The sequence below is a fragment of the Haliotis asinina genome, chromosome 2, assembly GCF_037392515.1.
Source record: "Haliotis asinina isolate JCU_RB_2024 chromosome 2, JCU_Hal_asi_v2, whole genome shotgun sequence".
Taxonomy (NCBI): domain Eukaryota; kingdom Metazoa; phylum Mollusca; class Gastropoda; order Lepetellida; family Haliotidae; genus Haliotis; species Haliotis asinina.
The window spans coordinates 21,542,353-21,557,209 of record NC_090281.1 but is presented as its reverse complement, the minus strand read 5'-3'; the positions used below and the strand labels follow the sequence as shown (position 1 = coordinate 21,557,209).

At 41.2% G+C, this 14,857-nt stretch overlaps 2 protein-coding genes across 2 annotated transcripts; one reads left to right on the top strand and one right to left on the bottom strand.

The window, feature by feature from the left end:
- Nucleotides 1-5,823: 5,823 nt before the first annotated feature.
- Nucleotides 5,824-7,799, top strand: LOC137271639 (properdin-like). The gene is made up of 4 exons (XM_067804075.1): nt 5,824-5,911; nt 6,878-7,051; nt 7,272-7,469; nt 7,565-7,799. The coding sequence occupies exons 1-4, from the start codon at nt 5,824-5,826 to the stop codon at nt 7,714-7,716; spliced, it is 612 nt and encodes a 203-aa protein (XP_067660176.1). The 3' UTR covers nt 7,717-7,799.
- Nucleotides 7,800-12,367: 4,568 nt separating this feature from the next.
- Nucleotides 12,368-14,425, bottom strand: LOC137272345 (properdin-like). Its single transcript, XM_067804714.1, has 5 exons — nt 14,347-14,425; nt 13,557-13,579; nt 13,116-13,289; nt 12,709-12,906; nt 12,368-12,599 (listed from the first exon to the last, which is right to left on the bottom strand). The coding sequence occupies exons 1-5, from the start codon at nt 14,406-14,408 to the stop codon at nt 12,448-12,450; spliced, it is 609 nt and encodes a 202-aa protein (XP_067660815.1). The 5' UTR covers nt 14,409-14,425; the 3' UTR covers nt 12,368-12,447.
- Between the last annotated feature and the right edge of the window lie 432 nt (nt 14,426-14,857).

Below are 14,857 nucleotides of genomic sequence, written 5' to 3'. Positions count from 1 at the left end.
GAATATATGCCACTAAAACAAAGCGCTCTATGAGAGACTGTATGGCTGTGTAACCGCCACCTTATCGATAGTCATACTAGGTGCCGCAAATCACCTCGGAATACCTGCTCACACTATCTGGGCAGCACGTGTGTGTTTGAAGCCGTCCGGGGCACACAAGTTGTAGGGGTTGGATTGTGGGAATCAACGTACACGACTGGTTGTAATACGTGGAAACTTGAATCTTTTGAGATATAGAGATGGCATCCCATGGCAATGCCATTCCTTCGCGAGCAACAACAGGGAACATTTCTGCAGCACGACAACGCTCGTCTCCACACAGTGTGAATTGTGTGAACTTGAAGGAGTGTAATAGGATTCCGAATGACGTCATCCGTCGTCACGAGACGCCGAGTCTGGGCGTGTATTGGTGCTAGAAGTGGTCACACTCGTTACTAAGGATGTGTATAAGTAACCAGAGACATTCAGTGACTGACTCCTGATGTATCTGTGAACTGTGCTATTCCTACACCTCTGTCCATTACATAACGCGTGCTCTTCATCTGTGATGAGGTTCTCATCGACAATTCTGGTGCACTATTCCAAACGCTGAATTCATTAAATGTACCATAACTTATAAACATTGAATGTTTTGATTTTATTTTATCGATCATTAATAAGGATGTTCCCATTCTCTTGCCCTCTGGTGTATTATTGTCATTCTTCAGAGAATTACAGGTGCACTCCATAGATAGATGAATACATGCCTTTGATCTGAAGCATTGGTTTGTCCAGCCTTTAAGTGATTTGCCTTTTTGCCCTTTCACGAAGGGTAGGACATTTTGATCGGAAATGATACACAATCCATAGCACTATCACTGGAGGACAAAGAGAAGTAGTATTCTCATTTGAGTGGTGAGCATCTTAGCATGTTCCCGTGATGGTTGAAGATGTCACATGTCCCCACCCGCACCTTGGATATTGCTGAGTGCAGTGTTAAACAACAAACAAACAACGTGTCCTCGATTCTCGTCCAGTGGACAGTTCAGGTTACTGAGTACTGAGATATTCCTTGTTTGGTGGCAGGCAATCACTACTATGAGCAGTTATGTGTCCATTTTCACGAATCATACCAAAGCCCGATGCTTTGTTGTTTCCGAACCCGTTTTTTAAATCTGACCTCCGATATTGTACTACTTCTCATCTTTCAGCATCTTTCAGAATGACAATACCAGAGATTCAGAAGCATCTCACGTGACATGGCAGGACTTGATCAGGTTTAAGACAGTGAAAACTATAAACTGTGGTCCGTAAAGCAGTGCATAGTGACATGAATGTAATGACATTCGGCTTGTTGACCGACCTGTACATGCTCGAATCTTATCCAGGCGGAAAAGACGATTATGGCATGAACGACTGAGTGGCACACTTACTCTTAACATTTTTGAAGAGAAATTCAATTGGAATTGAAAAATGTTGAAAAGTGCTTGAAATCCCTTCCCTTTTCTGATCCATCTAGGCTTAAGGTAGTGTCATCTGGAAATTGCTCCAGAATATGTTCTGTATTGCCCACTCTTACACCCTTAGTACAAGGATCTCTACACACTGGATAAAGATATAAGGAACTACTGGTTGCCCCTGGGGACAACCCCTTGCTATTGGAAAGAACGAACTTCCCTCTGCATTCACTAAAACACCATATTCGGCCCCATCAAAAAGTACTGTAACTGTATTAGTAAAACTGAGGTGAGCCAGATGTTTGTGGGTTTTTGTATAGTCCATCAAGACTCCATCGTAAATTACTCGGGCTAATTCTCCCGTACACCTTTTTGGTTTTTATGAATTATTTGTGACAGATGTTTATTTATAAATTCTATTGGCTATTGGTCTCCATATTTAGAAAATGTTTAGGCCTATTTTGGTAAGCATGTTAATAGTTATTGTCATTGTGTGGATGAGAAAAAATACCGATTCATAATCACGGCTTCATCATTTCTATTCTATAGCTATCTTGGCCATTTGTATTTGTATTTCCAAGAGCCAGAAGTATATTTCATCATGTGTTAATTGCCTTACTAGAGGTTTTGCAACTTAGTCATGATCACTTAGCTTTGAAACATCGAATTCAGAAAATAAACAACTACACACTGATCGTTGTAAACAGTTTTCGTAGCAATGTTTTGATTCTTCTAATATCTCTTTTTGGTCTTTTAATACATTTCCAACACTTTTGTGCAATTCTTTTATGGAATTGTTTAGAAATTTTCCATATTCCAAGTGTCAAATATTTTTTTTTCATGCCTGATTAATTTTGCTTTAGATTTGATAAACCCTCCTCGAGTTTTTTGCATTTTCTTATTCTTCCAGGTTCAGTTCAACTACGTGGATATCTTCCAATATTAATAGTTTCTCTTTTTTAGTTTTGAACTAACTCAACTTTTTCTTGTAGCTGCTCAAAGGCATCCATCGCTGGATATCAATGTCAACGGCACGTCATATTATCAAGCTCAACTCATACTACTCTTGCAGTCACTGGGCGTAGCGAGTTAGTTTTGTCGCCGAGCTGGGTTTCCCATCCTTACCAGGGACCCATTCACAGCTGGTTGGACTGGAACATGCTGATCACAGTAATTTGTCCAGGTTTACTGAACCTTGCTGAACCCGCAACTAGGTGTTAGTTTTGGGTGTGTGTTTTGCACGTATTCATGTGGCCTGTGTTGTGTACTGTACACTAGGGGTTGTGACAACACCGAAAGAGTCTGCTCAAAGTTTTGCACCCGGTCAGAGGTGGGCTCGATTATGGCACCTCCAAGCTCTGGATCACTCACTAGCCTGACGCCTTAGACAGTTCGACCATCTCGTCCCCCGTTCTATGCGTGTCTCGAGCGGGTAGAAGTCCCGTGATTATTAATTTGAATACAGTATAGAATGTGCAGACAAGGTCGACGATTGGTAGAAGCAGAAGTTGAACGGTTAGACTCGATGCCTGGGGACTGCTTTTTCAGTTGTTTCGAGCAGTTTTAGGAAACGGGTTTTGGAAACAACAATGCATTGGGCGCTCGTATAATTCTTAATACAAACAGGCCAAGCGAAAATACAGCTTCATAGTACCGTGTTCTTCCACCAAACAACGAAGTTCTCATTACTCTCAGTAACCTGAAGTTTCGACTGGAAGAGATACAGTGTTTGTTGTTTAATGGTGCACTCAGCAATGTGACATCTTCAACTATCACGTGAACTAAGAACTTCATCTATCAACGGTGCGTATCTGTAATTAACTGAAGAATGACAATAATACATATGTATGCACAAGCGGAGGTGAGGCTGTGTGCACTGGACGGCTTCAAACACATAGGTGCTGCTTAGCTAGTGTGAGCAGGTATTGGATGCCATCATCTCCCATGGAGCAAAACGCCTGGTGTGACTATCCACAAAGTGGCTCTTACAGAAACAACCTCATACAATATTTCATAGAGAACTTTGTCTTAGTTGCAACGAACATGTGGCACATATTCTTCCTTGCTCACTTGGTATGAAGCCGTCTGTCAGTGACTAAAATCATCGTTTGAGCATGAATCGGGTTGATCGTGAAATATTGAATTGGATTTAAAACCAGACCTTGTCTGTGAATATCTTTCTTGTTGAATACAATAACATCAAACAAGGTCAAATGTGAAACACTTGCACTGTTATTGTCATGACTCAACCAAAGCGATAACAATGTGTCACCACTGTTTAAGATCTCTCGATGTAAGTAAGACTTTTACCTGCAGTGGAGCAGTACCACGTGACACACTACCATGAAGGATAGTTTGTCATCCTTGACTCACACCCATACAGTCTGTCATAGAGCGCTTTGTTTTAGTGGTATATAATCTTTTGGCATTACACCATCTGTCAATAATATTGATTGAGCATGTGCAGGAATCGGGTTGATCGTGACATATTGAATTGGATTCGAAACTTGAAGTTGTCTGTGAATGTTTTGTTGTTGAATACAATAACATCAAAGAAGGTCAAATGTGAAACACTTACATTGGTATTTTGACACAATGACACGACCAAAGCGATAACAATGTGTCAGCACCATTTTAGATTTCTCGGTGTTAGTAAGACTTTTACCTGCAGTGGAGCAGTACCACGTGACTCACTGTTACGGTGCTGATCTTAACAACCTTAACTAGAGGAAGGTCCGTAAATAACCTTAACCATGGGTTCAAATATGTATAGGTAATTTGTTTCCATCTTCTGGTAAAGGACAGCCTCAAGAATAAAAGTTTGATTTGAAGTTTATTATTATAACAACAACAGAGCTACATATGAGGTAACAATGAACATGAGAAATAGAATGTAAATATAATTCACACAATGGAGATATAATAAGCCACTAACGTGGTATCACACCTGACGCATAAACTTGCCCAACCGTGCACAAGTGTATAGAGTTTAAGGAGATTTACATTACTCCTAAAATTTGACTTCTTACAAAATACACTGAGACTTATTTGAGTGCTTACATCACCTTGCACAAGCGAACAGAGTTTTAGAAGATTTACATTGCTTTCAAGAATATTTACTCGAAGCCAAGGTATTGATTTGATAGGAGTCAGTTAAAGAATAGGTGAGATAACTTATAGTTTAGACGGTTTTGTCTAAATATGAAAATTTGACAAGTGAAGGATATCAAAAGATAGTCGATTAGGGATACATAAACAGTTAAAAGACTCTCAGTCTACCGTGAATTATTCCGAAATTGAATACACCTCAGAGGATTTTTACCGTGTTCCATATATATAAAAGGTTAAAGTATTCTTATAATAGGATTTGCAACACTACACATCTATTACACCCGATAATATGGCATATAACAGTACTGGACCTACCGTGACATAGAATCACATCCAACACATAATTCCCATAAATATTCGGTCAGTGAATATAACACCACACACTGGTAGTTCAATCCCAAAATGGAATAAAGTTCACCCTATCTGATTATCCTGACGGTCTTGATTAAGGAACGCTGAATCAGCGACCGACTCATGTCGACATGCACTACCACTACCACTACCACTACCACTACCACTATTTCGTCTCACGAAATGAATACCTTGACTAAAAGCATGATTTTGGGACAATATGTCGACTCGAGCTGTCTGTAAACATGCTTCATAAATCCTGCAGTAGACCAAAATCAGCAGCGCAGTTCAGATCCATATGGTTGTGCAACTTTGACTGGACTATGCTCAAACTTTTTGTTAGTCCCTCAAAACCTCCGAATTTCCATATGGTTAAGCCAGTCACATGATTTGCTAGTCAATAGGCCAGAATAGTATGACAATCAATAAATAATCTCAAAAACTGATTAATTCTCAAGAGTAAAGTTAAATGTGATTTATTCAAAACCAAACAAGAAATACTCTAGATGACGCTTTGAACATACGCACACAGCTTTCTTTTTAATTAATTGAATTTAATTTTAGAAGATTTTTGTGATTATTCAAACAAAACGATATGTTCACTTCTGTCCCTTCGCTGGTACAAAGCGATAAATCAGACATTACATAATCGAGTATTACGTCACCCCTTGATCGTTCCCACTCTCCCGGACTGTGATCGACAAGCTGCGTGTTGTGCAAGTCGGTCAAGAAGTACGACTAGCTTGACGAAATTAATTAAAATTAATCTCCAATGCGCCTTCATTTATCTCAAAACGTTCTGTAAACATGTTTTGGATTGCCGAACTACGACAGAAGCACTTTATGAAGTTAAAAGTCTGCATGAATTTCCTATAAAAGACAGCACAGATTCGTGGACTGGCACAACTGTCGACAACTGTTCACAATGCAGATGTTGTGTGTTGCTGTGGTAGCCGTTGCCGTCCTTGCTGTCGTCTCGGGGTCTTCCAAACATGCTATGCAATTACAAGCGAGTAACATTTTCTATGTTACCCGTGGGAATACCAGTTGTGTTGCCTGAAAACAGTTGAAAATGAACATCGAGGTGTTCGGTAAGATAAATACGTTGCTCACTGATCCCTCAGGAACCACTGGTTGACCATATATATGTTTCTTTATGTTCCCCTCTCCCATGAACAGTGAACAACTTAAAATATTTACCAATTACCACCTTTACCAATATTTACCAGGACTGAGCGTGTAATGCTGTAGGAAGTGATGTTATAGATTGTTTACGTCACACCCAACAATATTCCACTTGTATGACGGGGCTCTGTAGCACTCTTCTCTTACGCCTCAGTCGTTACAGATTGTTCAAGATCAGTTTATACGCTGATCTTCATATTGGTTACGTTATTCCTTGCTGTGCTGTGCCAATGTCCGAATGCAAAATACTGACATACAAGTTGTTCATGCTACTGAAGTTCGCTTGTCCAACAAGGAATCACACAAATACCACAAGTCTACTGAATATATCTCCCACCATCTATCAAATACCCATACTGTTATCATTACAGAGTGCGGCTTCTCACTTCCTCCAGTCTTTGTATGTGAATACAGGAATCTGTCTTCTACGTTCTAAGAATACTTCTATTGCATCACTTCCTTCACCTTTCTAAAAAACTGCAATAGTGTTGGTTTTCATTTTCGCCATTTTCAGAATCTCGCCTGACCCAAAGTTCGGTATGTTCCATTTCCACTGTCTTTATTCACAGAATGGTTCCACGCAATAAACCATATGTAAATCTATATATTGTGCCAACAGTTTGGTTAAAATGATTGTTTTGATCCCAGATAATTCCTTTGCAGTTCAGAAAGGCATTAAATGAAACTTTGTAACTTTATATCTTCTTCCATGATATAATTCATAACTTCTACAAAAACAAATATGTATGTGTCTGGGTATGGTAACAAATGAGTTGTTCCCTGAACGTTCGCAGTGTGGGGCACATGGTCCGAATGGAGCGAGAGTGTGGGGCAGTGCAGTGTTAGTTGTGGGGGAGGCTCGCAGACAGTGGTGAGGACGAGGAAGTGCCAGGGCGGTCTGGTCTGTCGGCCCATCAACGGCGGGAGACAGGAATACACACAGGCCTGTAACACCGACAGCTGTTCAGGTGAGATGACCGTTAAACACCGGGTGTTCGAATTTCCATAATGATGTTCATGTTGTCGACACCACAGTTCAGTTCATAGTCAATGCGGTGTACACAAAGTTAAGTCTCCGAGGCTTCATCTGTGAAAGGTGCTGTGTCATGTGATGCCATATGTTGCGAGGTATCTGAATCCCAGTAGTTGATAATAGTGCTACATATCTCCTGCGTCTGTGCTTTTCAGTGGATGGGGGATGGTCTGCCTGGGGAGCATGGTCCGCCATTGACGGTGAGGAATGTTCAGTGTTTTGTGGAGGGGGCGGGGTCAGCCAGTCTCGACAGAGGACATGTGACAACCCAGTACCCGGGAATGGCGGTGCTGACTGTCAAGGAAACAGTGTGCAGCGACGAAGAACCAGTTGTAACACACAAGGATGCGGAGGTGAGGTTCCTGTTGACAATTTGCTGTCATTAAGAAGCCAGTAAACTCTTGCTGTCGTAATGACTAGTGTGTGAAGTATGTGTCTTGTGTTACAGGTTATTGCCCAGATAGAGGAGTGAAGTTCTTCGCCCACCCTACCAACAGAGGACTGTACTACCACTGTGCGAACTACATTGCTTATCTCAGGAGTTGTCCCGGAGGTCTCGTATGGGATAATAAATTCTGGACGTGCAAGTTCGACAATTGAGACGCCATATCACACATCCCGCTAACTTGATGTCACATGCACATGTACATTCCGAATAAAGCAGAGTTTGCAAAATAAAACTTGTTTGGTGTTTTCTATTTACCAGAAAATATATAATAATATGGTTTAGTACATGGTCTCTCTGTTTATGGAGTTTGTCCAGAATGACAAACTATCCTTCATGTTAGTGTTGCACGTGGTACTTACTTACATCGAGAGATCTAAAACAGTGGCGACACATTGTTATCGCTTTGGCTGAGTCATGACAATAGCAATGTAAATGTTTCACATTTGACCTTGTTTGATGTTATTGTATTCAACAAGAAAACCATTCACAGACAAATTCAGGTTTTGAGTCCAAATTAATATGTTACGATCAACCCGAATTCCTGCACATGCTCAATCAATATTATTGACAGATGGCGTAATACCAAATGACTATATGCCACATGTACACTAAAACAATGCTCTCTATGAGAGAGTGTATGAGATTGCCACTTGGGTGTGTAACTAGCCGCAAATCACCTCGGAATACCTGCTCACACTATCTGGGCAGCACCTGTGTGTTTGAAGCCGTCCAGTGCACACAAGCTCGCTCCATTCGTTTGTATTACGTGTACGCATTATAGAACATGCATACATAAACTCATAGGCACAAGAAAGTAAACACATTTTATGTTGAAATTTTGGCAAAAGTTGTCCAAGTGATTAAATCCTTCTAGGATCCTTCGATCGATCTATCAATAGAGAGAGAGAGAGAGAGAGACAGAGTGTGTGTGTGTGTGTGTGTGTGTGTGTGTGAGAGAGAGAGAGAGAGAGAGAGAGAGAGAGAGAGCAATTGTGTGAGCAATACCATTCCTTCACCAGCAACTGCATGGAACACTGCACGACAGCACGACAACGTGAGGCTCCACACAGTGTAAATTGTCAAGAACTTCTTGAACGCCCAGAATTTCCAAGCTCTTCCGGGGCCAGTACGCTCATCCTAAACCAAGTATAGCACTTGTGGGATCACCTACATTACCAGGTGAGAAGACAACCACGATCCCCAGCTAACCGACAAGAACTTGCAGACGCTCTCAGGAAGGAGTGTAATAGGATTCCGAATGACGTCATTCGTCGTCATGACACGCTGAGTCTGGACATGTATTGCTGCTAGAGGTGGTCACACTCGTTACTAAGGATGTGTATAAGTAACCAGAGATATTCCATGACTGACTCCTTTTGTATCTGTGAACTGTGCTATTCCTGCATCTCATTACATAACGCGTGCTCTTCATCTGTGATGAGGTTCTCATAGACAATGCTGGTGCACTGTTCCAAACGTGGACTTCATTAAATGTACTCTAACTTATAAACATTGAATGTTTTGATTTTATTTTATCGATCATTAATAAGGATGTTCCCATTCTCTTGCCCTCTGGTGTATTATTGTCATTCTTCAGAGAATTACAGGTGCACTCCATAGATGGATGAATACATGCCTTTGGTGTGAAGCATTGGTTTGTCCAGCCTTTAAGTGATTTGCTTGTTTGCCCTTTCACGAAGGGTAGGACATTATGATCGGAAATGATACACAATCTATAGCACTATGACTGGAGGACAAAGAGAAGTAGTATTCTCATTTGAGTGGTGAGCATCTTAGCATGTTCCCGTGATGGTTGAAGATGTCACATGTCCCCACACGCACCTTGGATATTGCTGAGTGCAGTGTTAAACAACAAATAAACAACGTGTCCTCGATTCTCGTCCAGTGGACAGTTCAGGTTACTGAGTACTGAGATATTCCTTGTTTGGTGGCAGACAGTCACTAATATGAGGAGTTTTGTGTCCATTTTCACGAATCATACCAAAGCCCGATGCTTTGCTGTTTCCGAACCCGTTTCTTAAACCTGACCTCCGATATTGTACTACTTCTCATCTTTCAGCATCTTTCAGAATGACAATACCAGAGATTCAGAAGACTCTCACGTGACATGGCAGGACTTGATCAGGTTTTAGACAGTGAAATTTCATGGTTAACTGTGATGGTATTATCTATAAGCTGTGGTACGTAAAGCAGTGCATAGTGACATGAATGTAATGACATTCAGCTTGTTGACCGACCTGTACATGCTCGAATCTTATCCAGGCGGAAAGGACGGTTATGGCATGAACGACTGAGTGGCACACTTACTCTTAACATGTTTGAAAAATGTTGAAAAGTGCTTGAAATCCCTTTTCTGATCCATCTAGGGTTAAGGTAGTGCCGTCTGGACTGTAACTGTATTAGTAAAACTGAGGTGAGCCAGATGTTTGTGGGCTTTTGTATAGTCCATCAAGACTCCATCGTGAATTACTCGGGCTAATTCTCCCGTACACCTTTTTGGTTTTTATGAATTATTTGTGACAGATGTTTATATATAAATTCTATTGGCTATTGGTCTCCATGTTCAGAAAATGTTTAGGCCTATTTTGGTAAGCATGTTATTAGTTATTGTCATTGTGTGGATGAGAAAAAATACCGATTCATATCCACAGCTTCATCATTTCTACTCTATAGCTATCTTGGCCAGGGCTTTGAGCGTTTGTATTTGTATTTTCAAGAGCCAGAAGTATTTCATCATGTGTTAATTGCCTTACTAGAGGTTTTGCAACTTAGTCACTTAGCTCTGAAACATCGAATTCAGAAAATAAATTTTCCAAACTAACAACTACACACTTATTGTTGTAAACAGCTTTTGTAGCAATGTTTTGATTCTTCTAATATCCCTTTTTGGTCTTTTAATACATTCCCAACACTGTTGTGCAATTCTTTTATGGAATTGTTTAGAATTTTTCCATATTCCAGGTGTCAAAAATGTTTGCTGTTTCTTTTTCATGCTTGATTAATTTTGCTTTAGATTTGATAAACCCTCCTCGAGTTTTTTGCATTTTCTAATTCTTCCAGGTTCAGTTCAACTACGTGGATATCTTCCAATATTAATAGTTTTTCTGTTTTTGCTTTGAACTAACTCAACGTTTTCTTGTAGCTGCTCAATGGCATCCATCGCTGGATATCAATGTCAACGGCACGTCATATTATCAAGCTCAGCTCATACTACTCTTGCAGTCACTGGGCGTAGCGAGTTAGTTTTGTCGCCGAGCTGGTTTTCCCATCTTTACCAGGGACCCATTCACAGCTGGTTGGACTGGAACATGCTGATCACAGTAATTAGTCCAGGTTCACTGGACGTTGCTGAACCGCAACTGGGTGTTAGTTTTGGGTGTGTTTTTCGCACGTATTCATGTGGCTTGTGTTGTGTACTGTACACTATGGGTTGTGACAACACCGAAAGAGTCTGCTCAAAGTTTTGCACCCGGTCAGAGGTGGGCTCGATTCTGGCACCTCCAAGCTCTGGATCACTCACTAGCCTGACGCCTTAAACAGTTCGACCATCTCGTCCCCCGTTCTATGCGTGTCTCGAGCGGGTAGAAGTCCCGTGATTATTAATTTGAATACAGCATAGAATGTGCAGACAAGGTCGACGATTGGTAGAAGTAGAAGTTGAACGGTTAGACTCGATGCCTGGGGACTGCTTTTTCAGTTGTTTCGAGCAGTTTTAGGAAACGGGTTTTGGAAAAAACAATGCACTGGGCGCTCGTATAATTCTTAATACAAACAGGCCAAGCGAAAATACAGCTTCATAGTACCGTGTTCTTCCACCAAACAACGAAGTTCTCATTACTCTCAGTAACCTGAAGTTTCGACTGGAAGAGATACAATGTTTGTTGTTTAATGGTGCACTCAGCAATGTGACATCTTCAACTATCACGTGAACTAAGAGCTTCATCTATCAACGGTGCGTATCTGTAATTAACTGAAGAATGACAATAATACATATGTATGCACAGGCGGAGGTGAGGCTGTGTGCACTGGACGGCTTCAAACACATAGGTGCTGCCTAGCTAGTGTGAGCAGGTATTGATGCCATCATCTCCGACGTTATTGCGAGGTGACGTGGAGCAAAACGCCTGGTGTGGCTCTTACAGAAACAACCTCATGCAATCTTTCATAGAGAACTTTGTCTTAGTTGCAACGAACATGTGGCACATATTCTTCCTTGCTCACTTGGTATGAAGCCGTCTGTCAGTGAATAAAATCATCGATTGAGCATGAATCGGGCTGATCGTGAAATATTGAATTGGATTCAAAACTAGACCTTGTCTGTGAATATCTTTCTTGTTGAATACAAGAACATAAAACAAGGTCAAATACAGTCTGTCATAGAGCGCTTTGTTGTAGTGGCATATATTCTTTTGGTATTACACCATCTGTCAATAATATTGATTGAGCATGTGCAGGAATCGGGTTGATCGTGACATATTGAACTAGATTCGAAACCTGAAGTTGTCTGTGAATGTCTTTCTTGTTGAATACAAGAACATAAAACAAGGTCAAATGTGAAACACTTACACTGCTATTTTCATGACACTTCCAAAGCGATAACAATGTGTCACCACTGTTTTAGATCTCTCGGTAAAAGTAAGACTTTTACCTGCAGTGGAGCAGTACCACGTGAAACACTAACATGAAGGATAGTTTGTCATCCTTGACTCACTCCATAAACAGAGAGACCATCTACTAAACCATATTATTATATGTTTTCTGGTAAAGGAAACATCAAACAAGTTTTATTTTGCAAACTCTGCTTTATTCGGAATGTACATGCGCATGTGACATCAAGTTAGTGGGATGTGTGATATGGCGTCTCAATTGTCGAAGTTGCACGTCCAGATTTTGTTATCCCATACGAGACCTTGGGGACACCTCATGAGGTAAGCAATGTAGTTCCCACATTGGTAGTACCGTCCTCTGTTGGTAGGATGGGGGAAGAACTTCACTTGTCTGTTTGGGCAATAACCTGTAACACAAAACACATACTTCACACACTAGTCATTACGACAGCAAGAGTTTACTGTTCATTGTCCAATGGCTTCTTAATGACAGCAAATTGTCAACAGGAACCTCACCTCCGCATCCTTGTGTGTTACAACTGGTTCTTCGTCGCTGCACACTGTTTCCTTGACAGTCAGCACCGCCATTCCCGGGTACTGGGTTGTCACATGTCCTCTGTCGAGACTGACTGATCCTGCCCCCTCCACAAAACACTGAACATTCCTCACCGTCAATGGCGGACCATGCTCCCCAGGCAGACCATCCTCCATCCACTGAAAAGCACAGACGCAGGAGATATGTAGCACTATTATCAACCACTGGGATTTAACATATGGCCTCACATGACACAGCACCGGTCACAGATGAAGCCTTGCAGATTTAACTTCGTGTACACCGCATTGACTGTGAAGTGAATTGTGGTGTCGACAACATGAATATCATTATGGAAATTCGAACACCCGGTGTTTAACGGTCATCTCACCTGAACAGCTGTCGGTGTTACAGGCCTGTGTGTATTCCTGTCTCCCGCCGTTGATGGGCCGACAGACCAGACCGCCCTGGCACTTCCTCGTCCTCACCACTGTCTGCGAGCCTCCCCCACAGCTAACACTGCACTGCCCCACACTCTCGCTCCATTCGGACCATGTGCCCCATACTGCAAACATTCAGGGAACAACTCATTTGTTACCATACTGAGACAGTTACTGCTTATTTGTTTTTGTAGAAGTTATGAATTATATCATGGAAGAAGATATAAAGATATAAGATACAAAGCTTCATTTAATGCCTTTCTGAACTGCAAAGGAATTATCTGGGATCAAAACAATCATTTCAACCAAACTGTTGGCACAATATATAGATTTACATATGGTTTATTACGTGGAACCATTCTGTGAGTAAAGACACTGGAAATGGAACATACCGAACTTTGGGTCAGGCGAGATTCTGAAAATGGCGAAAATGAAAACCAACAATATTGCAGTTTTTGAGAAAGGTGAAGGAAGTGATGCAATAGAAGTATTCTTAGAACGTAGAAGACAGATTCCTGTATTCACATACAAAGACTGGAGGAAGTGAGAAGCCGCACTCTGTAATGATAACAGTATGGGTATTTGATAGATCGTGAGAGATATATTCAGTAGACTTGTATTTGTGTTATTCCTTGTTGGACAAGCGAACTTCAGTAGCATGAACAACTTGTACGTCATTATTTAGTATTCGGGCATTGGCACAGCACAGCAAGGAATAACGTAACCAATATGAAGATCGGCGTATAAACTGATCTTGAACAATCTGTAACGACTGAGGAGTAAGTGCTACAGAGCCCCGTCATACAAGTGGAATATTGTTGGGTGTGACGTAAACAATCTATAACATCACTTCCTACAGCATTACACGCTCGGTCCTGGTAAATATTGGTAAAGGTGGTAATTGGTGAATATTATAAGTTGTTCACTGTTCATGGGAGAGGGGAACATAAAGAAACATATAGGATATGTGGTTCCCGAGGGACCACTGAACAACGTATTTATCTTACCGAGCACACACAACTGGCATTCTCAAGGGTAACATAGAAAATGTTACTCGCTTGTAAAAGGGGTAGCACAGCCTGGCTCATCGAATCAGTAAACGACATTTATGTGTGAGGTAGGAAACTATTAAATGTGGTGCTGAAGGCATTCGGTATAGCAGTATTGGGAGACGCTACTTACGTTGACCCCGAGACGACGCCAAGGACGGCAACGGCTACCACAGCAACACACAACATCTGCATTGTGAACAGTTGTCGACAGTTGTGCCAGTCCACGAATCTGTGCTGTCTTTTATAGGAAATTCATGCAGACTTTCAATTTCATAAAGTGCTTCTGTCGTAGATTGGCAATCCGAAACATGTTTACAGAACGTTTTGAGATAAAAGAAGGCGCATTGGAGATTAATTTTAATTAATTTCGTCAAGCTGGTAGTACTTCTTGACCGACTGCTCAACACGCAGCTTGCCGATCACAGTCTGGGTGTACAGTGGGAACGATCAAGGGGTGACGTAATACTCGATTATGTCATGTCTGATTTATCGCTTTGTACCAGCGAAGGGACAGAAGTGAACATATCGTTTTGTTTGAATAATCACAAAAATGCTCTTAAATAAAATTTAATGAATCAAAAGAAAGCTGTGTGCATATGCTCAAACTACCACCTGCAGCGTATTTGTTGTTTGGTTTTGAA

Coding starts and splice junctions, on each gene's coding strand:
- LOC137271639 (XM_067804075.1), top strand. CDS start 5,824: ATGCAGATGTTGTGTGTTGCTGTGGTAGCCGTTGCCGTCCTTGCTGTC. Junction 7,052..7,271: donor TAACACCGACAGCTGTTCAG/GTGAGATGACCG, acceptor TGTGCTTTTCAG/TGGATGGGGGATGGTCTGCC. Junction 7,470..7,564: donor TAACACACAAGGATGCGGAG/GTGAGGTTCCTG, acceptor CTTGTGTTACAG/GTTATTGCCCAGATAGAGGA.
- LOC137272345 (XM_067804714.1), bottom strand. CDS start 14,408: ATGCAGATGTTGTGTGTTGCTGTGGTAGCCGTTGCCGTCCTTGGCGTC. Junction 13,290..13,556: donor CTCGCCTGACCCAAAGTTCG/GTATGTTCCATT, acceptor GAATGTTTGCAG/TATGGGGCACATGGTCCGAA. Junction 12,600..12,708: donor TAACACACAAGGATGCGGAG/GTGAGGTTCCTG, acceptor TTTGTGTTACAG/GTTATTGCCCAAACAGACAA.